The 26,587-nt window shown below is 34.4% G+C and overlaps 1 protein-coding gene and 1 long non-coding RNA gene across 2 annotated transcripts; one reads left to right on the top strand and one right to left on the bottom strand.

Moving 5' to 3' along the window:
• Positions 1–3,804: 3,804 nt before the first annotated feature.
• LOC122582093 (zinc finger A20 and AN1 domain-containing stress-associated protein 8) lies at positions 3,805–9,688 on the bottom strand. The gene is made up of 3 exons (XM_043754446.1): positions 9,588–9,688; positions 9,447–9,500; positions 3,805–4,610 (listed from the first exon to the last, which is right to left on the bottom strand). Exon 3 carries the CDS (start codon positions 4,594–4,596, stop codon positions 4,057–4,059), a length of 540 nt encoding a protein of 179 aa, XP_043610381.1. The 5' UTR covers positions 4,597–4,610; positions 9,447–9,500; positions 9,588–9,688; the 3' UTR covers positions 3,805–4,056.
• A 12,205-nt stretch (positions 9,689–21,893) lies between these two features.
• LOC122584017 lies at positions 21,894–22,907 on the top strand. Its single transcript, XR_006321387.1, has 4 exons — positions 21,894–21,964; positions 22,078–22,248; positions 22,341–22,436; positions 22,539–22,907. It is a non-coding gene; the product is annotated as an uncharacterized LOC122584017 (long non-coding RNA).
• Positions 22,908–26,587: the final 3,680 nt, after the last annotated feature.

Raw genomic sequence — 26,587 nt, 5'->3', positions numbered from 1 at the left:
GCAAGGTATTGAAAGGCAAGACTAGTTCCGGTCAACCACAAATGTCGAAAGAGGGAGGTATTTTTAATTACAGTGTGGAAAAGGTTCATCAAAGGATGGCTCAATTTGTTATTCAACAGGGCTTGCCATTCAATCACTTTGACAACCAACGGTTGACTTCGTTGATTCGTGAAACGCTCCAACCTTCTTATACTCATGTAAGTCGTACTACCCTTAGAAAGCATTGTATAAACATGTGGAAAGAAGCTAAGGCACAATTAATTTTGGATTTTGAAAACTTAAAAACCGGTGTTAATTTAACCACTGATGTTTGGTCCGCCCCCCATGGTTTACCAGAATCGTATCTTTGTGTTACAGCACATTGGGTCGATCCAAAAACTTGGCAACTGATGAAACGCACAATTGCATTTGAGATTTTTGGATATCCACATACCGGAGATGCTTTATTTGATATTTAAGATGAAGTGATACAAACTTATAAGTTGGAAAAAAAATATTTTCAATATCTTTTTATAATGCTTCAAATAATACAAGTGCGGTTCAAAAATTGAAGATAAAGTATGAACCTATTTTGAAGGGTGTGTTTTATCATAGTAGATGTGTTGCACACATCATTAATTTGGTTGTGCAAGATGGACTAAATGTTCCCGCAATTAAGAAGGTAATAGCGCTTTTTAAAGATATGTTAAAAGATGTTTTTGCAACTTCTAAAAGAAGACGTAAGGAGTATGAGAAGTTGTGTAAGGAGTTAAAGAAACCATGTCTTGGTCCTAATTGGGATGTACCGACTAGGTGGAACTCCACTTGGAAAATGTTGGATGGCGCTATTCAACAAAGAGCTACTTTAGAATTGTTCCATGACAGTCTTGTTTCAAAAGGTTTGGCAGAAGAATTTCATATTGTGGGTTGGGATAGTATTGTAAAAGCAAACCAGTTACTTCAAGTTTTTAAAACCTCTACCACTATTTTGTCCGGAGTTTATTATCCCACTAGTAGTTTGGTACTAAAACATTTGTATTTGATGTGTGAAAAATTAAACGACTTTCAGTTTGGGGGTAACGTTTATGAAATAATGATAGCTCCAATGAAAGAAAAGTTTAAGAAATATTTTGAAGAAATGCCCCCTACAATTACTTGTGCCGTCGCGTTAAACCCATGTATAAATGTTGCTGGTGTGGAGATGTTAATAGATAACATATGTTATGATTTGGGTTTGAACGATAAAGATCCCAATTTCTCGGCTAATGCATATCAACATTTTAAAAATGTTTGGAAGATATGTTTGATTTGTATTTGGTTAAATATGGTTCAACATCAAACATACGCCAACAAATGGCTTCGGAGTCATCAAGCTCAAGGGGGAGTGGCGAGCTAAATTTGTATAATAATTTGAGAAATGTTAGTAGTAAACGTTCTCAGGGTAACACCCCAAGTAGTGAACTCGGAAGGTATATGGGAACTGACTTTTTGGCCACAATACTGCCTGAAGAGTTTTCAAACTTTGATAATTTGGCTTGGTGGAAAGAAAAGGAAGCTCACTTTCCCATTTTAGCCGCCATGGCACGTGATTTACTAAGTGTTCAAGCTTCCACGGTCGCTTCGGATTCGATTTTTTCTCTTAGTGGCAGGATTTTATCGGTTAGAAGAACAAGGCTCACTCCAACTTCTCTTGAAACATGCATTTGTCTTGAAAGACTACTTGGACGCCGCTTAACGTATACAACATGTGACTAGTCTTGAAGATCAACTTGTCATAGAAGAACCCATACATCTCTATGAAGTATCACAAGGAATGGCCACTCCACTTTCTGACGATGAACTTGACGAGTAAGTTTTATGTTTCTGTTTCCTGTTTCTGTTCCTGTTTTCTGTTTCCCTTTCTGTTTTCTGTTTTCTGTTTCTGTTTCTATTTCTGTTTTCTGTTTCTGTATTATGTATTTTGTTTCTGTTTATGTTTCAGTTTGGCTATTTAGTTTGAGTTGGTTTTCATGTTGGTGATGCAGCTGATGCTGCTCCTGTTTCATGTTTGAGTTGGTTTTCATGTTTGTGTTGGCTGCTGCTACTCTTTCTGGCGATGAACTTGATGAATAACTTTGATGTTACTGCTTCTACTTTTTCTAGTTTTTGTTTCAGTTGCTACTGTCTTGCTAGTTGCTACTGCCCCTGTCATGTTTAGTTGTTCTGTTTAGTTGCTACTGAGTTGTTCCGTTTATTGCTACTGTTTTATTGTGGAATCTGGATGATATCATAACTAGGTTAATATGTTTATGTTTGGATGATTAGATGTGATTTTTAAGCTCCTGAATTGTTTTTTTAATATTTTTTATGTTTCAGTTGACCATAATACAGGTATTTGTTCTATTTTCTTGCATAGGTTAATAAAAACTGAAAACAGGTTAACCTGTTTCGGTTAACCGTTTTATAATAACCATAATCGGTTACACAGGTTAATGATTTTCTCTCCAATAATCGGTTAATAACCGATATAGGTTAACCGAAATCGATTAATTTTAAAAAAAAAATAACCGTAACCGGTTATTACTAAAAATTAACCTAACCGGTTAACCTATATTTGCACCTCTAGTGCACAGTAGCAATTACAAATTTACAAAGGATGCAGTTGTAATAGCAGGGCGAACTTGGGAAGATTCTCTTGGATGGTTCTTTGCAGCTTGTGAACTTGAAGTTGGAATACCTCGTCATGGCACATCAACATGCCGGGGTGAATACATACCCTGATACCTGGGCCCTAGTACGCATTGTTTGTCAAAGCGTACGAATAAGTTTTACAACACCATGACTTTTCACAATATAAGATTGAATGTCACAGCTTTAGTATGTATTTATGGGAGTTTATGCATAAATAAGATTGCCTGCTTACTTGATCACCCAATGTTCTCCGGAAGAGATCAAGCTCATCACTTATTCTCACCAAAGTAATTCCTCATCATCTTTAGCCGGAAACATTTGAGGCTTTGTTTCAAAACCCGTAGTTGGATTAGCATATCAATGTCTTGTACGGGGACATAAATTAATCTCGGCGGTATTAAACAACTCAACAAGGGTTAACTCTTTGATTTCAGAAGATAAGTGAAGAATCTCTCAGGGTTTCTACACAGAAAATTCACAAGACTTTCCTCCGCTTCAAAGTATATTCAAAATCTCAAAAGTTTCTGATGTATATTTATACAAATCGGACCCTATACAAAAGGAGTTGAATTTAAAGAAGAGCTTAAGAGTCATTCCAGTGAGAATAAAGAACAAGAGGCGTAAAGGACTGACAGTTTCAAAGGAAAAAGATAAAGATCATTGACAAAGACGGAACCACTAGGCCACTATCCTGTTCATGACTTCATGCTATGCACCGGGTTCACTCTTTATCTTCTCCCGCGTAAGGACCAGAACCTTTACCATCTTCCTCCACACCAATGGTAGCACCTTTTATCTAGTAAAGAGAAACATACAGCTACATACTCTTAACAGACTAATACTTTGTATATATCCAACAGCTTGAAAGACAATACTTAAACCGTAGTTATACCAATAATGCTTTTCTCCAGAACCGTACTCTAGTATATAGAGACACAACTTGCGTTTAAATTGATCTATACTCCAAAAATACGCAATACACCTCCACAAAGATAGCTACTTCCCCGCCAACGATCTTACTTATCACTAACTCGCTAATTAAAAATAAATAAATACACATGACAGTTATTCTATATACAAGTTCTTTCATTTTCATCATTGTTCATTGACATCTGAAATGCTCAGTTAGTGAGATCATTATGCATCACAACACCATCAGGAATGAAACTTGACTATCCACATACAAATGTCAGAAAAACTACAAGATAAACCACAAGAATTGTCCATCAAACAAGCATAAAATAACCACTCTGACATAAAACTCAGATGATAAAACAAGATGCACTTAAGTACTTCAGTATGCAAGGCCGGCCATGCCCTATAAATCATTCCATCAAACCATATATCAATAACTAAAGCAAGGACAATGACAAATAAGACACTCACCCATAACATATCTCGACTGCTTCATATCTTGTCAAGCTTTTCAGCTTTGACCACCGGGTTCGCTTTGGCTATAGCATCTTTTGCAGTGGCCCGGTAGTCAAATTGGCAGTCATGCTTATCAGAGTAACGATGCACCGAGCAGAAAACATGCCCACAACGACAATTGAAGCCCGTTAATCCGACTCTTTTTCTGCATGTGGTACATCTGGAGGGACCCGCGGCCGGACCCTCTTTTGGCTTCTCACTGCTCTCAGCTTGAGCCTGTGTGGCAGAAGATGGTTGGGTCAATAGGATCACTTCTGACCCTGCTGAGATGGGGAGTGCCATGGGAGATTGAGAGGCAACAACAGACTCTTTGTTGATGTTATTTGGAGTACCTCCATTGACGATGCTCTCGATGGAAGATGCAGCAAGTTTTGCTTGTTCTTCCTTCATAATTATGTCTTTGTGACACTTTGAGCACATGTTCATAGTTGCTGGGGTGCCGAAAAATCCGCAATTATTGACGCAAAGGGTAGGAGCTTCTGGAGCAGCTTGGCACCCTGTCTCGTTTTTCTCCATCGTCCAGGCGCGTCCTGCACCATTATATAAGCCCATGTAAAACTATAACGATTGTGGTGGCCAAATAGACAAGTCAGACAGGTTGGTTAACCAGTCAGATTACCTTTTCATATGAGTTAAATTGATCAGAACAAATATTTTCAAGCTTATTATCTTTTTAAATCAAAATATTATTTTTAGTACCTAAAAGAATATTATTACTATATTCTTTGTTATAAAATAGGCTATTAGGTTGTATTAAAATAGCACTATGATAACTTCCCGTCCAATTGACCCCGTTGGCCTGCATAAGATATAGCATAGCCCAAACTGTTGCCTCTGATTTATGTACATATAATATATATATATATACACATCAAAAATTTAACAGTTCTTCAACGAAAGTTCAAACAGTTACAGGTTTAATCTGTTTTATATTATTCAAGAGTTTTTGATCACGGATTCCAACAATAAGTCAATAAGCAACCGTCTGTTAAATAATATGACAGATAAATGAAAACGCTACCCAGAAAGTGTAATCGTGCACAAGATTAGTATAAGTGCATAGTAAAACCTTACTAGTCATTTTTAACCGGTAACCTAAGTATACGCCATCACATTGAATTAAAAGGCAACAAACGAACTGCACTTTCTTGAGTCGGTACTCCCAAGAACTGACTCCAGAGTTACGCTTAAACAAGCAATTGATCAAAGAAAACTCTCAAGCGCCTTGCGGCCAGTAGCTGCTTTTGATGAATGCTTGGGCAGAAAAAAAGGGGGACTGCATGCTTGCAAATATAATGTCGACTTTCATGGGGAAGATCTTAAGTGTTTGGATCGTGTTTCTGCTATTTTAAGTGGTAATAATAAGATAACCCAGTTGGTAGTGTGTGGCATATATTGATTATGCATGCATTTAAGAGAAAAATGCCTTAGAAAAATCCCAATATATTTCTACCATACAATACAAATATGACAGCTTAATTTCACTAATTTGATGCTGCTGGTATAAAATTGAAAAGCCAAAATCACCAAAACCACCGATTTACCCCTATGTGATCATATAATTTAATAATAATGATTTGAGCCAAACACTAAACTAATTCTTGAAACGTGAACCCGCACCAGATATTATCAATGCTCATTACAATATTCTTCAAGTTCCAGTAAACGCTTAGTGCCAACATCTTTTACTACACGCTTGATAGTTCACATTCACATGATTGAAATTCAATTGAGTTTTGAATTGCAACACATGCATGGACTTTTGAACTCCAACCAAACCCTAATAATCTCTAAAGATGAAGACACAGAAACACCAGTAGGGAAGAGTGTCAACCAACAAGCCATCTCCATTTAGGTTTTTCCTTTATGTCCTATTTCCATCTACTATCATTTGTATTCTATCTTTCTAAATGCATCTTCTATCATGGACGTACAATATCTGCTGCTACAATTACTGGATCTACAACTGATTAACGAACCCAACCCACTGAAAGAGGCCATCCAAGAACCTGACCATTTTCAGAGTCCAGTCATCTATATGACCATTTTATGATACACTTTTACACTTCTCAACAAAATAACAAATCCCCTACCATGTCAGCAGGTTCCTTTCTAAAGTAAGTCCCAAATAATTTTTCAGTACTTAAGAGACTTTCCTAATTGCAAAATATTTATGTTTATGTGCTACTTCAATAACAGTATCTTCTTTAACCGATAATCTATATGATATATCAAGCTGTACAGCTTTAAGTTGGTGGCTTATAATGTGATTTATTACAGGTAATCTCAAAATTATAATAAAGAAAGCATCTTATAATTGCATAACTTACGTAACATCCCCTGTACCCTACACCACCCAATGAAGATGAAGCCAGAAAAACTCGGCGTATTTCAGATATATAGAAGCACATTATCTGTTAAAGAAAAAACAAGGAGCCAAACAGCTCAAGATAATAGAAGGGGTCACTACTAAAAAAAATATGTCGATTGCTGGTGATTTTTCAAGCAATTTTCCGTAAAAGCAAGTGTGCAAAAGATAGCATAAACTCATATATTTAACACGTGGCAAGAGATTGAATAACAAGGTTCCGCGATTGGCGTATGTGAATACTCATTGTAACAATCCATGTAGTAAGTGGGTGATATCTAACAAACAACGAATGATAATTTCCTTCGCAAGTTATTGGTTAGTGTATGTAATGATATTGTTTCTTCTTTTTATTATTATGATATGCTTTTGTATAGAATTAGGGTGTTAGGAATTTTGTATATATTTTTAATATATTGGATTAAAGTTGCGGTTGCTTTAACTTTGTTTAAATTGTGGTTGTATCGATGTGTTTTTGTGCTTTAGCATGTATGTGTGTATATTGTATAAGTGTATATGATATGTATTTCAATAGGTAAATGCTTCCTGTGGTTTCATGGTGTAATCGTTTTATAGCTTGCCATCTCTCCTTTGATCGGAAGGCAAGAAAAGACCAGTACTTAGCCTTTATGACACTGTTATATTGCCACTTCTTTCTGTGTCATTATCCCTTTTTTTATGTATCAGAACATTATACTTAGTAGCTATGACACCATTTATTACGCAATGTCCATCTTATATATAGCTCGCATAATCTTAAGACCATATAAGATAAGAAGTTAAAGCAAAAACAAATCACCACTGAATTCTAGTTGAAAGCACATTTTGAGTTTACCACATACCAAAATAGAAAAATAACCACTTTATTCCTAGTAAATTCTTCATAGCTCAAATTTAAGACAGTGGTAAACAAAATAGAGAACCACCCAACTTTAGTTTTAATTTCCTCATTGCTCAAATTTTTAAGATGGCAATTAATAAATTTACAACGCTTCTTCAGTGAACACAACTTTGCAATCATTATCAATCAAACAATAATCAACCCATATCAAATGAGAAATATGATTAAAATACCTATGATTTTCGGTTCAGATTTGATCAGAAATAAGACTATAGCTTTATCACATGTCTTACACGGAGCTTGACTACCTATTAAATTGCATATGACATCGTGAAGGCTAGACTTCCATAAAACCATTAACAGAGACATGCCAAAGAGTTCAACTTTCAGATATGTATGTGCACAAACTTTTGAGGAACATTTATTTCTCGACAAACCTAGTAGCTCAAAAATACAAGAGTACTTAAACAAATTTTAACTTTCACGGTTTGTTCACTTAATACCGGGGTCAGACACAATAAACTAAAGAAAATTTAGCATTTCAACCCATACCGAAGTTCACTTCATGGTATGTCTCCACGTACAAAAATCAACAAACAGATAAGCCCCAGAGTCTCATTACGTCGCCCATACTGACTTAATGTTACCATATACTACCCCTAATAATAACAGTCTTACAAACATGCCAAAAGTGTTAACTTTTAAACATATACAAGACAATGTTTAATAATTACTGGTACCTTGTAATAGAATACTTAAAAAAAAAAAAAAAATTAATCTGTTGTGCACCATCCGAATATCATAACACAAAACTATATCATGCATTTTGAAGCTAAAAGCACATCATGAAGGCAAAGCTTCCATATGACCAATAAGAGGGCATTTAGCAGGTTTATCTTTCAAACATATGCTGCACAAAGTTTTAATTTTGAATACATATCTAGAGTAATAACCTTTATTTCTATCTCCAAAACCTCCAAGCTCAAACAGTTCATCAATTTTTAATGTTTCACTAGTATGTTCACTTAACACCAAACTTATAAAGTGAACAAAACAAACAAACTACAACCCTCAAAAAATGTAATAATAGAATAAACCTTAATACATACACTTCATTTATCATTAAGTTTCACAGTTTAACAAATTCATGAGCACAATAAACCTAGCAAACATCAACCCATAGAAAATGTAATAAAAGCTTAAACCTTTATACGTTCGCTTCACTTTAAACCGCAGATATGACTATAATCTAAAAGTCTCCTCAAACAAAACTCACTACAGATACAAACCCCATTGTGCATTACCGGCCTGTGACACCATAAAGTTAAAATTTTCTGTTTTCGATCCTAATCATTTCATTGACATTCAAAAGGTGTGCACAAAGTTAAGTAATCTTTTGGTATCTTCTAACTGAAAAGCTTGAAAAATGGCATCTTTTGTTATCATCTACAGAAATACCATAAAACGATCACACCATGAAACCACAGGAAGCATTCACCTATTGAAATACATATCATAAAGCACAAAAACACATCGAATACAACCACAATTTAAACAAAGTTAAAGCAACCGCAACTTTGATCCAAATATATTAAAATATATCCAAACTTCCTAACACCCTAATTCCATACAAAAACATATCATAATAACAAGAAGAAACAAAAATATTCCATACACTAACAAATAAATCGTCCATTCTTTATATTACACCTAATATTCATATTCATATCCTCAAAATCTATATAAATTCAAAACTTTAGAATAGAAAAAAAGCCTAACACTATACAACAACAAAAATCCATATAACAAAACATTTCAATATATAAAGTTTGAAACTTTATAACAGGAAACAGCCTAATCTCTTAAACCAACAAAAACCAAAACTAAATCTATATAAATATCAAAAGTTTATAATAGAAAAAAACCTTACACTATACAACAACAAAAACCCAAATAACAAAGAATGCCAATATCTTCAATTTCTATATAAAGTTTGAAACTTTATAACAGAAAACAGCCTAATCTCTTAAACCAACAAAAACCAAAACTAAAAAACACGCCAAATCATAATTAAAAGTTAAAAATCTAAAGTTTCAATCACAATTTCAAATTTTTAAGCAGAAACAATATAAAATTAATCAAATAATCAAAACAAACCTGTTCCTGAAGGCAGATAAAATTTCAGCAGCGTTTTCTTTCAAGTTCCAACCCCTATTTTATAACAAATCAAAAAAATTATATAATATATATATATATGTATACATATATTTGAAAGATGAAGGGGAGAGAGAGACAAACCCTAGGGCTAAACAGGAAATCGCCTGACAACCAGAGAGAGATGTGTTTTTATTGAATAAACAAAAAGATGGTCTCCTTTTTGATGGATTTTATTTTTTCATTTATTTATTTGTATTTTATATTTATAGGTTTATTTATAGATGTAGATATAGATGAGGGTGTGATTGAGTGTGCGAGATTGAAATGGTGTTATGACGTGTCAAGTTTTGATCGGTGGATTGTTCATCAAAGACGAGGATTTCAAGATGTTAGCCAATAGGAAGAGAGGTGCAGAGGAGATAGGGTGGAAGCGAGTGTAGAGGATAGAAACTAGATGGGATGATGGAGTACGCATGTTGTATCGGGCCATGTATCGTGTATGTATTTTTTGTGGTATAAAGTGGAGAATTGGTCACTGATACGTGTCAGATGATGATTATATGTATTTGTTATTTTTGGTGTTGAGAAATCATATTTTTGGGATTGTGATAAAGGTTTGGTTTTATTTAATTCGGGGTATGATTTATGAATATCTTTTAGAGTTTTAGATAGAAACTTTATGATTTTATCCTTATAGATATTTTCGATTTACGATGGTTGCATCATCAATTTTGTCTATATATAAAATATAAAATTTGTTTTTATAATGTTTTTTCAATATAAATACTCTTTAAATTGTGATTCGTAATTATCATTAAAATGATTGTTTTCTTTCTTAGAAAGTTATACCAATGATGGTTGAGTATAACAATTTTTTGTTTGTTTATTAACTTAATGTTATCTTTTACATTTACATATAGATTTAGTTAATAAGGTTGCATTTTATAAAATTAAAATGATGTAAATAAAAGTTAAATGATCGTGTAAAAGAAGATAAAAATGGTAAGTTCTTCCTTTTGATTGTTAACAAGTCAAAGAGAATATTATCTATTATCTATATATATATAAAAGATAAAGGTGGTTGATGTTTTCAATAACCAAGCTCCAATGTATTAATTAGTCAAGCAGCGGTTTTAGGCCCCAAAAATTAAAAAGCCTCAAAATTTTATATAGTGGGCTGAAGGTTTATAATATGGGAATATATACCAAGTAATAAGAAATAGGCCTAACTTTTGAGATAAAGAAATAAGTGGATGTCAATCAAAAGGGGAAACAACTGGACGATAAAAGTTAAATGATTGTGTTGAAGAAGATAAAAACTGTAAGTTCTTCCTTTTGATTGTTAACAAGTCAAAGAGAATGTTATCTATCTATAAACCCTTATAAAGGGTATTGGAATTAAGAAATTAAGCAATTTTTTGTTATTCCTAAAATACCCCTACTTCTATTTTAGGAAATTCAGCAATCTTTTCAATATCCCCATATTGCCCTTAATTCACACATTATCTCTAATTCTATATTTCTAAACACAATATCTAACACACAATCCTTTTTTTCTCTCCTTTCTATTTACACACACACATATCGATTCCTCCTCCACTGTTTTGTATTATTATCACCGTTTAACCGCCGCAACGCGCGGGCACCAACCCTCGTTATATAAAAATTATAACCCCATGTTGAAAGTTTACAAAAATGGGACATGCGAATTGACCAAAATACCCTTAATGAATTAAATCACCATCAACCCTTAATATTAAATTACAACATTAGAGTCCATTATATTATAAAATATCTCTACTAACCTCTTTAAATCAAATACATTTACCTACACCAATATATGTCGCCACCACCGTCATCATCGGCTCGCCGCCGCATTGCGCGGGTACCATGCTCGTACCTATATAAAAGATAAAGGTAGTCAATGTTTTCTATAATAACCAGATGAGATTCGGCTTCAATGTATTAATAAGTCAAGCAGTTAGTGGGCCGAAAGTTTATAATATGTGGGATAATATATACCAAATAATAAGAAATAAGCCTAACTCTTGAGATAAAGAAATAAGCGGATGACAATGAAAAGGGCGACAACCGAACGAGGCAAAAACTAAACACCCGCTTAAAAAGCCCTAGTCTTGAGAAGTGTGAACCCTACAGATTTTCTCTCTCGATATGACGACAACCAATAGCCAAATTAGTTGTTACCGGAGCAGGTACCTATTTTCTTTCTTTCTTTGTTTACTTTTTATGTTAATAAACTAGGCTCCAAAGTTGATCTCGTTTAAGGCCATAAAAAAACTTGAGTCGGCACTCAGATGCGGTAATATAAAGTTTCTTGGATCACTACTTGAATAAGTACAAGCATGTCCCTATTATTAATTTGGCGACATGGATTTACGCTTCCAAGTTAATCTCGCATACTAAGCTAGAAGATTTAAAATGAGAGATATCTTTGCAAAAAGTGAAAATTGTGTAGTGGGATTGTGTGAGTGATAAAGACTTGCGTATTGATGGGTATACGTTTGGTTCTGTGAAGGCGTATTGGGACATTTTCAAGGATAATGTGTTACAATTTGTTGATGTGCCATGTTGTATTTTGTTTTTCATTATGTTAATTCAAAGACATTTAATCTAATTGATGTTGAGGATTTTTGACCAACTAGCTTAATTGTTATTATATATAAAGTAAACGCGAAAGTATTGGCTAAAAGACTTTCTAAGGTAGTATATTCAATGGTGAGCCAATCATATTGGCACTACATGCCATCAATTCTTGAAGGTCCTTATTCTTGAAGGTCTTGTTTATCAAACTCGATATCGCTAAGGCTAATCCATATTGCCACTTTACAATCCCATGAAGAGTTGGACAGTCTAACAATAAAGCATAATGGATCATTTTTCAACAACAAGCAATGTTACTACAAATAAAAACACAACAAACAACCCAACATGCACCAAACATTGCCAACGAAGATGTCGGGTATCGTCCTGATGTCTAGTATTGCCTCGGTTGGATTCTCTTCAAATGAAAAAGAGCCTTGATGAGCGTTCACTTTGTGATAATTTCCCCTATCATAAGGCCACATTTTAATGTCTAAATGAGTTAATATTCCGGAACTATTGATACTTAATAGATTTGATATAAATGTAGGTTTACGAAAGATGCGAGTGAGGGTGAATGGCATTAATCAACTAAACATGAAGGCTGATGAAGTTACAAGACACAAGAAGGCAATTCGGGTGTAATTCTAAGATTGTTGGGGGTTGTGACCGAGTTGTCACGTGCTTAAACTAACAATATTAAAAGATAATTAAATCAGGTATTACCGGGGCAGGCTGTGTCGGAAGACACAACGAAAAGATTTTGAAAAGTAAAACAGAACAATAATATTAAAAAACGATACATCTACTTGGAAACAGTTCACATGCCACATAGATCAACTACCAAATTACTTATAACTGTTGAACAACTAATCACGACCAAGCTTCCTGTTAAGTCCCCTGGTCTATATGGTCAAGATTCCTGTTAAGTCACCTAACCCTTTAATTAAGCTTCTTGTTAAGTTCCCTAATTAAGATGATAACCTAAGTCTGTTTTTATAACCTAATCTTTTATAGTTTAAAGGGATTCCTATTAAGTCACCCAAAGCAGTTTGGCTTCCTGTTAAGTCCCCAACCTACTTTAACTAGATTAAACATAAAAACGGTTCAACAGCTACAAACACATAATATCACTATAAAGGCATCATCACATTATCCAAGCAGATGCAAAATTATTTAGTTACTCATGGCAAAACAAACACTAACAATCATTACTATAAAAAGATCCACAATAACAATTGTCGAATAAAATAGTCTTACAATACTGTAATAACAATCATAAGAGAAAAGGAAAGATCAAACTAAAAAGTATGTGGTTGGATGATGTTGATGTTGACTTAGAAGATCCAAAGTCGCGGTTGCTGCCTCCTTTGTTTCTCTCGGTCGAACCTCTCGAGCAAAACCTACGCCTTCTTGATTGATGATTATGGTGATGTTGTTGTTTAAGGATTAAAGTTTGATTATCGGATGATATGGAGGTGTTAGGAGGGTTTAGATATGGTGAAAATACCCTAAAAATGACCTACAAGTCGCCTGGAGGAAGTGTGTTTCGGCTTCTGTTCGTTCGTTATGTTTTTGAGGGTTTTAAGTTGGTATTTATAGGTTTCAAACGCAAACCCTAGCTGACGGCATGTCCAATGGCACTGGCTGGATCCCAGCTCCGCTGGTTGGCTCCCAGAGGCGCTCAAGATATTCCCAGCGCCACTCATGAGCTTCAGGATGATATCCAGCAGCGCTATCGTGAAATGAGCGGCGCTTGAGGCTTTAGGTTCAACACGAAAGTTGTAGATCTTTCTCTCGCTGTTCCGTGGATAGCTTACTCGTCAGACATGGAGTCCGTATGAAGAAGTTATGCCCAAAATACTAACACATGGTCATATGCTCCAAGTTGGCCTCGAATTCTTCATCTTCCGCTTGCTAGTCTTCGTCCAAAAGTCTTGTGGCTTCGTGTTAAGTTGAGTAGAGACGTTTGCCTTCACTTGCACGCCTTGTGAACCTATCATAACATGTTATCCCATTAAGTACCAAAAGTTCACATTTCTTAACTCATTTAGACATTAAAACATGACCTAATGATATAGGAAATAATCACAAAATGGACGTTCATCATAAACCCCCACACTTAAATCTTTGCTTGTCCTCAAGCAAATAGTCCAAGAAAATAAGTCAATGATGAGTGGACTACTTAAGTGTACAAATTATTCTACTTTCAAAACATTCAAAGATTAGTCATGCAAAATGATTTGAGAAAGTTTTAGACTAAATCAGTAAGTTATAGCTAGAGGCAAGATAATTGGCCAATCAAAACTAAAAGCTAACTTTTTATTTGTGTTAATACCTCTAAAAGAGTTCTATACTTCCACATGTCTTACAGATCAATCTTACTACATTCTGCTGACTAGTTAAGCACTTAGTTAAAGTTTGTGTAGCAATTAGAACTACTAGCTACTAGCAAGGCATTTATATTTCAAATTGTGTACTTGTGAGTCACTACTTAGATATATTCCTACACTAGAGTCATGCTCGCTAGCTAAATACAAAAACAGTCATACAATATTATCATCTTTAATAGTTGAGACATCGATGACAGGTCGGTGGTTCCCCACGCGCAGAGCGACATAACTCAACTAAAAGTTCACATCAAGACAGCGGTGATAGGTCGGTGGTTCCCCACGCGCAGAGCGACATAACTTGATGCGTTTAGATTTTACTCGTTAATAGTTCTTTAAACTTTTATTTAATCTACTTATTGCCTTTTTTTAGATTTACTACATTATTCATGCAATAGACATTATCAGAGATCCCAGATGACTCATAATCCTACTACATTATTCATGCAATAGACATTATCTAAACTAGTTACTACACATGCACGTATAATTAAGTCCAACTAATACACCTATACTAATAACTAGATAGCTCTAATTGCTAGGTATATTAAAGTCCGGTTAAGTGTGCTATGACAAACATAATCGCATACAGTTTCAGTCTAAGCTCTAATCCAGTTGAAAGCATGAATAGCCACAAATCTATAGTTAAGCTAACAATTCTAACTAACCGTTCATCCTACCAAGCTAATATTACTTAATTATCGTCATCTTTTGTCTACTTTCAAAGCTTATATTCTCAAAATAGTGTTTAGACACTTAAAAACTTAAGTTTTGCATGAAATAAGTAGTAGAAAACTTGTTGAAATCAAATAACTTATACCAAGGGTTTTTCCTATTCCATCCCCCCACACTTAAATTGTACAACGTTCTCGTTGTACTTAGACATAGAAAACAAATGGAAAGAGAAAAAACACGTAAAATGTAAAAGTAACAGGAAAAACAAAACTTCCCGGGTCTAGTATTGCATGCGAAGTGACTTGAATGATGTAGAATCATCAATGAGTTGTGTCGTCTCCATTTGATGGCGATCCATGAATGCGTCTTCATCTTCTTTTCTTTTTGGTATTTTTTGATTTTTTAATTTTTTTTGGATTTTTGGGTTTTTCTGATTTTTTTGGTTTTTTCTGTGATCTCGATGTGCTAATAGAGGTTTGAGTAGCTCTTCATAAGTGTTGGGTGATTGAGAGGTGTTAGAAATGTGTTTATAAGGTTTAAAATGAAGTTCAAACTACTGCTGGAGCTCCCAGCGGCGTTGGCAAGGTGCCCAACGGCGCTGGTAATGAACCTGCTGCATCCAGCAGCGCTTTAGTGGTCCCATCAACACTGGTCAGACTTGGAGCTCAAAATCAAAGTTGTAGTTCTTTGTGTCCCGGTTCCGTGGTCTGGTCACTCGTCGAAATCGGACATCAGATGAAAAAGCTATGGCCAAAATACCAAGACTGCGCCAAACTCTTCATATCAATCATTTCTCCTCCGTCTTGAGTGTTAAATCACGAACCGATGCTTCTTCAAACCGTCATTACACTTCTTTGAGCTCGTGTAACCTTGTTCCTTGATGTTCTCCTCCTCACCACGTGCAAAGCTCATGATTAACCTGTCGTCTGCACATCTAAACCAACATATCAAAACGGAAAAGACAAAACAAAAATGAAAAACACGATTACTTGCTTATTCAACCAAAGTAGAACAAGAAGCAATATTATTATTAAACAAAATAACCTAATGTATGAAAAATAAAACACAAACATGGGTTGCCTCCCAAGAAGAGCTAAATTTACCGAGTCTTCAGCCGGACTCATTCCCCAAAGGTCATGGTGGGGTCTTAAACGCTCCCACACTTAAAGTGTCAGGCGGTTTACGCGAATAAGGTAAATAGAGTGTAAATGTTATCATAACCATTACCCAAACCATTTCTTTCACCTTAATAAAACTCACTTTTATGATGTAAGAATCATTTGTATTCTTTTCAAATTTCATCTTAAAAATGTATCCTTTCATCCTAACGTACATCATTTAAAGAATACCCTTACAAGACGGAACCTTTAAGTATTTCATGTTAAGGTTGATATCCATCCTTTTCAAAGGGTCGGGAGCTAAGGGGTCCAGGGCTAGGTTAAAGAATAAACCATGATGCATGAAATTACTGCTAGCCCTAATATTATCTAACCTAATACAACTAAAACTTGAATAATAATGAGTTAGAGTAAAAAAGCTCCCTGGATAACCCGTCTCGGGTTGCACATGATGTTGTCCCGTGTCCTCAACTTCAGCTAGCATAAGAGTCAGATGCCCTTTATCCGGCTTTTTCTTCCGTGCCATAATCTTCTTGAAAGATGTCAATGGCTTTGGCACTCCTGCGAACAAATCAAAGGAGAGCATTTCAGTAAATAACAAATCAAATAGGTTCGAATGCTTAACTTTTTCACGCTCCGTTTGTTGTTGAAAAATGATCCAGATCTGATTAGAAGTTCATTCCGGGGTCAACACCAACTCCAGACGCGAATCTGTCTGAAACGGGGCTACCAGCAGCGCTGGCAGGGCTGCCCAGCGACGCTGGTTGCTGATCTGTAGCCACCAGCGGCGTTGGTGGTTTTCCCAGAGGCGTTGGTTTCTGCCTGGTGGCCATGAGCGACGTTGGAGGTCTCTCCAGCGGCACTAGTTGCTAATCTGAAGACAACAGTGGCGCTGGTGGTCCCCCCAGCAACGCTGGTTGCTGTCTGGGCCAGGTTCCTAGCATGAAATGAGCGGCGCTGGAGGCTTTAGGTTCAACATGAAAATTGTAGATCTTTCTCTCGCCTTTCCGTGGATAGCTTACTCGTCAGAAACGGAGTCCGTATGAAGAAGTTATGCCCAAAATACTAACACATGGTCGTATGCTCCAAGTTGGCCTCGAATTCTTCATCTTCCGCTTGCTAGTCTTCGTCCAAAAGTCTTGTGGCTTCGTGTTAAGTTGAGTAGATACGTTTGCCTTCACTTGCACGCCTTGTGAACCTATCATAACATGTTATCCCATTAAGTACCAAAAGTTCACATTTCTTAACTCATTTAGACATCAAAATAGACCTTATGATATAGGAAATAATCACAAAATGGACGCTAATCATATACCCCCACACTTAAGTCTTTGCTTGTCCTCAAGCAAATAGTCCAAGAAAATAAATCAATGATGAGCGGACTACTTAAGTGTACAAGTTATTCTACTTTCAAAACATTCAAAGACTAGTCATGCAAAATGATTTGAGAAAGCTTTAGACAAAATCAGTAAGCTATAGCTAGAGGCAAGATAATTGGTCAATCAAAACTAAAAGCTAACTTTTTATTTGTATTAATACCTCTAAAACAGTTCTATACTTCCACATGTCTTAGAGCTCAAACAAGTATTTTAATTTAACTTAATGTTATTTTCTTTTTAATTCAATTTTCTAGATTTAACCTAAGCTTCTCGTTAGACCAAGCGGTTGCGGATTTTATTTTACTTTCAATTTAAATAGTTTTAATAGGAAATCGTGACAACCCCCAATTGCTAGAATTACACATATTATTAAACTAGGTGGTGCAAGTGTTCCTACGAACAATCCCGTACTTACCATAACATTATCTACTTTCAATAAGGTCCACTGTTTGTAAGTGTGTTTTGTTTAAGTATTTAAATGTACAACATTTTATAAATTTAAAACAATGTAGGTTTTCTTAATTAAAAATCATTTTGTTTTTCAAAAAAAAAAAAAACGCATCAAGGCCTCTAACTCCAAGAGAAAAATAGAAAAGTCGGAGAAGACTAGGAAGAAAAAGTGTCTAAAAAGTTTTGGACTAAAAAGAAACGAAAATCTTGTGCCAAGTTGGGTTAATGCATCCTGCACTACTACAAATTTTTGGGATTAGAGACCGGTTAATTATACAGAGACCAGTTGTTTTCTAACTATATGGCCTTTAAACTTGTGTAACCGGTCTATATATATGGACCCACACATGGCAGGTTATAGAGACCGGTTGAATTAAAAGCTCACTTTTTAAAATTAATTGTTTCGATATAAAAAAAAAGTGGTTTTTAAAGTTTGAATATTTACAGACCATCTCTTTTGTTAGTTTATGGTCTCTATTCATGGTATTAAATGCAACCACCAACCCCTAGTCTAGCAGAGCAACGTCTTTTTTTTCCATTCGTGGAAAAAAAAGTTTACAGACTGGTATATTTATATATTAGTGGTCTCTATTCGTGGTATATACTTAGAACTGTAAACGAACTGAACGAACACGAATGGGATCTTGTCCATGTTTGTTCGTTTAACTTAATGAACGATTCACGAACGGATAAACGAACATAATGTTGTGTTCACAAATGGATAAACGAACATAATGGCTTTTTCATGTTAGTTTGCTTATGTTCATGAATGAATGCTCACGAACACAAACGAACGAACACTAATGAGCGAGCAGAAACAAACAACAATAAATAAGTATATAGTTATAAGTATTAGAACTTGATGTGACTCATCTTATACCAATTTTCCACGTCGTATTTGGTTATTTATAAGTAATTTGGAGTCATTTTCGTATACATTTGATGTGTTTATGGTATCTGTTAGTGTTTTCAGGATATTAACATGTATTTTGGCATATTACTCGAGGAAACGACGTTATAGAGGTTCAAATGAGCTTAAGGAGGATTTTAAGAAGACTTTGGAAGAGAAACATGTGTTAAAAAGCATTTTGAAGTTCCAACTTGGCAAGCCCAGTTGTGGCCTTGTCGATATCGTCTTCCAGAAGCAAGTTATTGAAGTTTCAAGAGTGGTCTCGCCAAGCCCACTTGTGGGCTTATTGTTGAGCCCACTGGTCGGTGAGCACTTTGACTTTTAGGAAGACCTATAAATATCAATCAAAAACAACCCTAGACCTATCTTTTGCTTTCCCAACCGATTTTAGGATTCTTTAAGGCTATTTCCATCAGACTAAACATCTTTGAAGGCAATAAGCCAATAATTTCGATTGGAAAGATTTATTTCATTAGCAATTACAATTCGGATTCGATTTCTTCAATCGGGTACACCCTGTTTGCAATTATTATTGATTGTTTTTCTTATTTAAGTATGAGTAACTAATCATTTTATCATCCATCTTGATGAAGTGAGACAATATGTAAGGATTGCATACTTTTAATAATTCAATGTTGATTTCATTCAACGCTATATCGCGTTCTTAGCGTATTTCTTTCTTACAGTTAATCTTGAATTGATTGGTGATTTATGTGTGCCTTAAATGGTAATTATTGATTACATATATGTCATTTTGTTTGTTTGGGTACAAATGATTGGATCCATGATGGGTATGATAGATAATCATTCAATGATAATAGGAATTAATGTGTTGACGGGTGGGTACAATCGATAGATATAATTCTTATCTTAATAACCAAAACCATTATTTAATTAGGGAAGTTATAAAATATGTCTTGGGGTACCGGTTTTTGTAATGAAACTAGTTTAATCAAGAGAGTCAAATAATGTCATTACGATGGGTACGAGGTTGGTGCTTTGTTTGAGTCTGGGTTATTTAATCAACTTAATTTGGATTTGAACTTCATTTATGTGCAATCTGAACATGTTGTTGAGCGGAATCGAGATAGATGTCTTTTAAATTATTGTTTTCAATTAAAAACTCTCTTTGCGATTAAAAATGTGGGATTAATAACTTGTTTACTTTTCTGCAAACTAACTTTCTGCAACGTGACAATTCGGTCACAAAACCCTCATTCTTACTGTGAATTGCTTAATTTGAATAACTACTAAACTTTAGTCATTGTGATCGACCTCGGATTTATCAAGCACAATATACTGCATATGAACAGGTAACTGCCTGTGAGGTGTAGTAGTTAGTCGCTAGGTGATTCGTGTTTATAAATTTTAAGACTCGATTTCACACCTGAGAACTTCAATTCAAGATTACAAAATATCCATCGGTTAAAAGTTTTACGAAATATTCTTAATTATGATATGAATATACAACAATTATCTATTAAAAAAAAGTTTGTTATGTTTTTTTAAAACTTATTTATTGTATCCTAAATTTAAGAATATTGTTGTTATGTTTTTATATATTTAAAATATTAGTTTCATTTAACTTTATTAATTAGACAAAGCAAAAATGTAAGATATATCCCCAAAAATTCACTAAAGTAGTAAAAAAATATAAGCTTTTCCCCAAAATTTCAATATACCGCTCAACAAAACTTAGATTTTCCCCAAAGTTTCATTATACCGCTCAAGTTCCCTCCACCTACCCAAAAACACTTTGAATTTTCCCAAAAACTGATACACCCAGTTACATACCCTCTCCACCAAAACCCTAACACAATCAACTCCACCACCACAACCTACATTCATCCTAGCTACACCAACACCGCACATCAAAGGGTACCACCGTCGCACAACACCGCCGTCACGTCATAGTCCATCAACACCGGTCCACCCCGCAACTACATCACAGTGAACCACCGTCGCATCGGAGTCCACTCCGTCGCTCCAGATCCATCACGACCTTCACCACCGTTTCACCATCCCACATCTGAACCATTGCTATATAATGGTAAATATTGTTTTTATAATCCTTTTTATTGATTATCTATTCATTTTAGAGTTTTTTTAGTTTATTTTATAGCAAATTCCATTTTTATGTAGTTTAAGTTTATATGCAATATAACCAAATTGAAAAATAACAGTAATGCGATTTTGTTGCTTACACAAACTGGTTCATAAGAAAATATCAAATGTGTTTGTTTTTATGTTACAAACTATAATGCGATTTTTCGCTTATAAGCATAGCTACAAGTTTTTTATTTGATTTATTCGAGTGGATTGATACAAGATAATTATTCCATAATTAGCTAATTCTTGATTGTTGTATAATAGTTGTTTAAGTTAATAACATGTTCGGCTGTGTGATTAATTATCTCATTTTATTCAAGTTGATTGATACAAGATAGTTTTTATGTGATTAGTTGACTAATGTATAATAGTTGTTAAAGTTTTTATGTGGTTGGGTTTGCAACCAGTACATTTTTTTAGAGGTTCAAAGTGGATTGGGTCGGATATGGTCAACACTTGTGCTTTTGTCTATAATATTGTTGATACAACACTTTTTAATAAAATACCATCATGAATATTTTTCCTTTGAAGGGTCAATTTTGCAGATCATAGAGGGTTCTTTAGCGTTACAGATATGATTTGAGTAGCCTTGCATCGATTTTTAAACCATTTGTGGTGGTTTTCTAATAGGGTAAAACGATCTTCATATTATGAATTAAAAATAGCACACATTTAATGGCTACAATTCTCCTAATCACTTGACATTTTTGCTAATGGTAAATGTTTGTATGTGCAGGGTCACCATTTGCTCAACAAAAAGTTGTTGCTCTCTAGTCTTGACAGCTTCAAAAGTGTTTTTCCTTATTTCGGATTCAAATAAACTCAATGTATTGTTTTAGTAGACATTATCATGTATTTAAACGCATTTGCAGGGAGGACACACGAGGTCATTTTTATCCCGTTGATCCTGACTAGGCGCTTTGTTTTGGAACGCTATGATTGTTCTTTTCCATTATTTTGGTTTTGTTTCTTATTGATATGGAGATATTTTTTATGCAGCTCCATTACCATGAAATTAGCAAGCAGCCTATGGATTTTGGTTTTTTTATGAGCAAACTTGATCTGTGATTTTACCTGCCAAATGACCTGACAGGTTAAACTTCATCCCATGGGAAAACATGAATGAGGCCTGGCGACCGGGTTACAACCCCATGGGAAGACAATTGAGAGGTACTTTATTAACTGTTCTTTGCAGAAAATTATCATGAATAGTAAATGTGATATGTAGACATAGCTTATATATGATTGTTATTTATATTTAGGTCCAACAACAAGAGTAAAATTGGGAATGCGGTTACTACGAGATGCGGTGGATATATGATCTTGTGAAGTTTCAACAATATGCTTTTCCGTCTATTGTAAGTAATTTCATATGTATTTTATTATTCAAGTTGGTTCTTCCAATTAGTTTTCGTATATATAAGTAATAATGTTAAACTTATATATATATATATTTGTAGATACCTTGGAATAATACAAGACCTTACGAGCACTCGGAGTTAGATGCTATGGTTTAGTTTTGGACAAATGCATTTCCGGTTCATAGTAACTAAAGTATGGACTACGTAATTAACTGAGTTTGGTCTTAGAATCTTATGACTTGGTAACTTTATTTAGCTTTTGGAATATGTTTAGTTTTCTATAATGCTATGTAGTATATTGATAAAGTGTAGTAGTTTGATTGAGCATTAGGTACTAGTGGTTTGAATTTGATGTTTGAGTAGCAAATAGTGTGGAACTGAATTTGATTATCTAGCATGAACTTTGGATTTGGTATTTGATTATTGAGCAAGAAGCTTGGTTTTGGTATTTGATTGTTGAGCAACAAATTTGTTTATTGTTTTGGTTTCGGTTTTGTATTGCATAGCAGCAAGTTTGTTGAGTAGCAATTTTGTATTTGTGTTGGTTTTAGTATTGTATAAATGCTGGTTGTGAAAATGAATTGGAAACAGTAGTAGCATGCTAGTAGCAGGTTCTGGAGCTGGCATCACGTTTTTTTTAAAATAAAAATGAATAGAGACCGGTTTAGTAGAAACAAACTTGTTTGTGAAAAATGGAATAGAGACCGGTTTAAGTTGATGGCGGGAAAGAGATTATGTAGCGGGAATAAAAAATAGAGACCATTTTGTTTTAAAAACACTAGTCTTTATTATGTGAATAGAGACCGGTTGTCAACTGGATGACAAAGACTAGTAGCCATAGAGACCACTTGTATAAATGGTCTCTATTATCAATTTAACTGGTCTCTATTTGCAAAATCTGTAGTAGTGCTAGGATCCCATTGTTGGCTGGAATCAAACCGACTCGCATTTTTGGGACGAAGTCCTTCGTTTGTTAAACACCACCAAGTTGGCTAGCCACGTATCACAAGTCAAATACATGGAAAATGGACGAATATACGTGTCGCAGTCAAAGCATTCGGGGTCATTTGAAGAAGTATTTGGAGGATCAACGAGAAAGTGGTTATGATGAAAAACATGTTTTTGACGCCGCAAAAGCCCATTACAAAACAGTAACGAATCCAGATTTCATGTATGAGGCATGTTATCACTTGCTCCAAAAGTACCTAAAGTTTTGTAACACTCATACTCTTCAGCAAAGGACAGTTCCCGCAATCGATTTAAACGAAGATGGAGACCCGACCCCAGCACTAAGCCAAACATCGGGTATGGAGCATTTGTTCCAGACGACTTAATCAGTAGTGGGGCGCGTCGAAATGTTGGCCAGAAGACGGCCAGTTTAAGTGATGCAACTTTGAGTCGGGCTTCGAGTGAGGATACACAAGCTAAACCGGATAAGGATTGTTCAAATGCAAAGAGCCGCGTTGGGGGTGTTTAACGAAGACCGTAGGGTTGAGGTGGCGTGATGGCCTGCATTTGTCTCTGACTTAAAAATGATAGATTAAAGGTTGTGTTGTTTTCATGGTGGTCGCTAATCTGGAAAGCGAGAAACAATTTTGTTCACATTAATACCCGTGAAAAAAAGTCGTGATATTTTTAATGCTTTGGTGTGTAGCTCATTTTCGTGGATCACTAAGAGTAATAGGAATAAAAGACACATAGTTTCTTAGCTGGATTCGGTAGCAAACCCCATGCATTTTAGAACTTAATTTGGTTAGTACTTTTGGCAGCTCGAGTTCCTCAAGTTTTTTTTTTTATTTTATGTTGTCGAAGCTCCTTTTTGTTGCTGTGGCGTACTAGTGGTATTGAAATGAATTTAAGCTCCTGCATACCCATCTCAAATTGCAATTATTAATGGCATGGTGGTGTTTCAAGTCCCTCATCTCTTGGCCTTGGAACTTGTTTGCGATTACATCAAAAATTGTTGCGAAGTGAAAACCGGTGGCTTAACCAGTGTATTAGGTCACTGTAATTGGCATGAGATTTTTTTACTCCTTTTGTAATCCTCGCAGTTAATGTTACGGGAATAGTTTAGAATCGTTGTTTTGAGTTTATTTCTAAATTTATATTGAAATTATATCGTTTAGCAAATAACATCTTGTTAAATGTTAATTTGCTTTTATCAATAAAAATTTACGCCGTTCTAAAAAAAAGGTTATGGACGTCTTTGCATTTCTTGCTAGGCCGATTCCAACCCATGTGTCGAAAAAAGAGTTGAAAGCCCCTAAAGTGTCGTAAAAAATTGATGGATGTATTTGGGCTCTACTTCAACGACAACAACAATGACATCAATGACGAATAGTAGTTAAGTTTTTAAAAATTGTGTATTAGTTGTTTTTTATCAACAATATTTTTTTTAAGTGTTGTAATTATATTTAGATGTTGTAATTTTTTTTAGGTTGTAATCTCTTTTTTTGTTGTATTATTTGTTTTAGGTTGCACTTTTCTATCGTGTTGTAATGTTATTATATGTAATCTATACTTTTATACTATCTTATAAGAAAAATAACTCCCACTCTCATGGTGTTGAAAATATAACCATGCCAATGTACGAAATTGTCATTCCTTTATTTTAATTCAAATGCATTCATATTCAAACCACTCTCACACTCTCACCTCAATTTTTTTTGTTAATGTTGACTGCTACTAAAGCTACGTATCATTGTGATCTCGCTTAATTTATTGTCGACTTATACAGTTTTCGGTAATCATGACATCGAAAGAACTATCAATGATATTCGCTTCAACGAGCGGGTACCATATACTAGTATAATATTATTTTAATTAGTTTTGTGTTACATTAAATAGATTTGATGTGACAGAAAGAAGTTAAGAATTTGGTAAAAATGATAGTACATTGTTGTTAAGATGAAATTCTCAAAATAAAAATTGATATGACGTTGATGTAACAATTTAAAACATGAGAATTTGGGTTCCTAATAGAAAAAAATCTTAGAGATGGAAAAGAGAAATCACCAATCTTCATAAGTTATTAGCCTAAAAATTCTTTTAATTAATAGTATTGTAACATATAGAAAATTAGGTTATTGTCCCGCATAATACGTGGGTAGATATATATTTATCGTCATGGAATTATTTTATGATATCGTAAATTGACAAATACAAATAAAAGATGTTATATATATTAATTAGTATCATGTTACAGAAAATGTCATCTTAATTAATATCATGCTATAATTATCATATATTCAGTCATAATCTTATGTGTGACTACATTATCTATTAAAGCTATTTTTTAAATCTTTTGTAATTACTATGTTATGTAATAAACTTTTGAAAATTTATAAAATATTTTTCATCATAGTCTTATTGAGTTTTTTAAAAACATTTATTTTTAAATGAGATTGTTTATTATATTATGTTTATTAAAAATAAAAATAGATCATAAAGAAAACTTTTATAATTTATAAATATTATTTTCATTATTGATATGTTAACATATTTGATATATATATATATATACACACTAGATGAAACTCGTGCGTTGCACCAGTTTATTATATTTTCTAAGTGACATGCAATAAAATAATATTATAATGAAAAGTGAACGTTTATATATATTAAAATAGATGTTTATCTGGATTGAAGTATTGAATAATAAAATAGATTCAATAATAACACTGTCTAAAAAGAAAAACTTAAAAAAGCCATTTATTTGTTGTGTTTTTGAACTTAGCAAAGTCTGTACTCAGATCTTCTTGTATCATCTTCCGTAGACGTCTTACCTATAAGAGCGAATTAAAGTACATGAGTTATATATGGATAATATATTTTCCATTTCATTAAGCCATCGAAGACCCTTCCAAAGTTCACCTGTTTTACTTAACCCACTACCCATCCTTTTAGGTGGCGACCTGCTCTAACCTCTACTTGACCGCAAATCCACCGCCAGCAAGTATCTAAGACAGTTAGTATTTACATACCATGAAAAAGAAAAAATAATTTTCACCTTCTGAATTGTAGCATCATGTGGCAGGTTATTTTTATGCCAACTAAGGTGTTGCAATTTAGCAGCTTCCACCATTTGAAACCTATAACAATTAAGTTAAGTGAAATGCCCTTTAATGGTTTTTTGAACATATAAATAA

Source organism: Erigeron canadensis, chromosome 9 (genome assembly GCF_010389155.1).
Source record: "Erigeron canadensis isolate Cc75 chromosome 9, C_canadensis_v1, whole genome shotgun sequence".
NCBI classification, from domain to species: Eukaryota; Viridiplantae; Streptophyta; class Magnoliopsida; order Asterales; family Asteraceae; genus Erigeron; species Erigeron canadensis.
The sequence above is the reverse complement of the archived record's forward strand: the minus strand, read 5'-3'. Positions and strand labels throughout refer to the sequence as shown.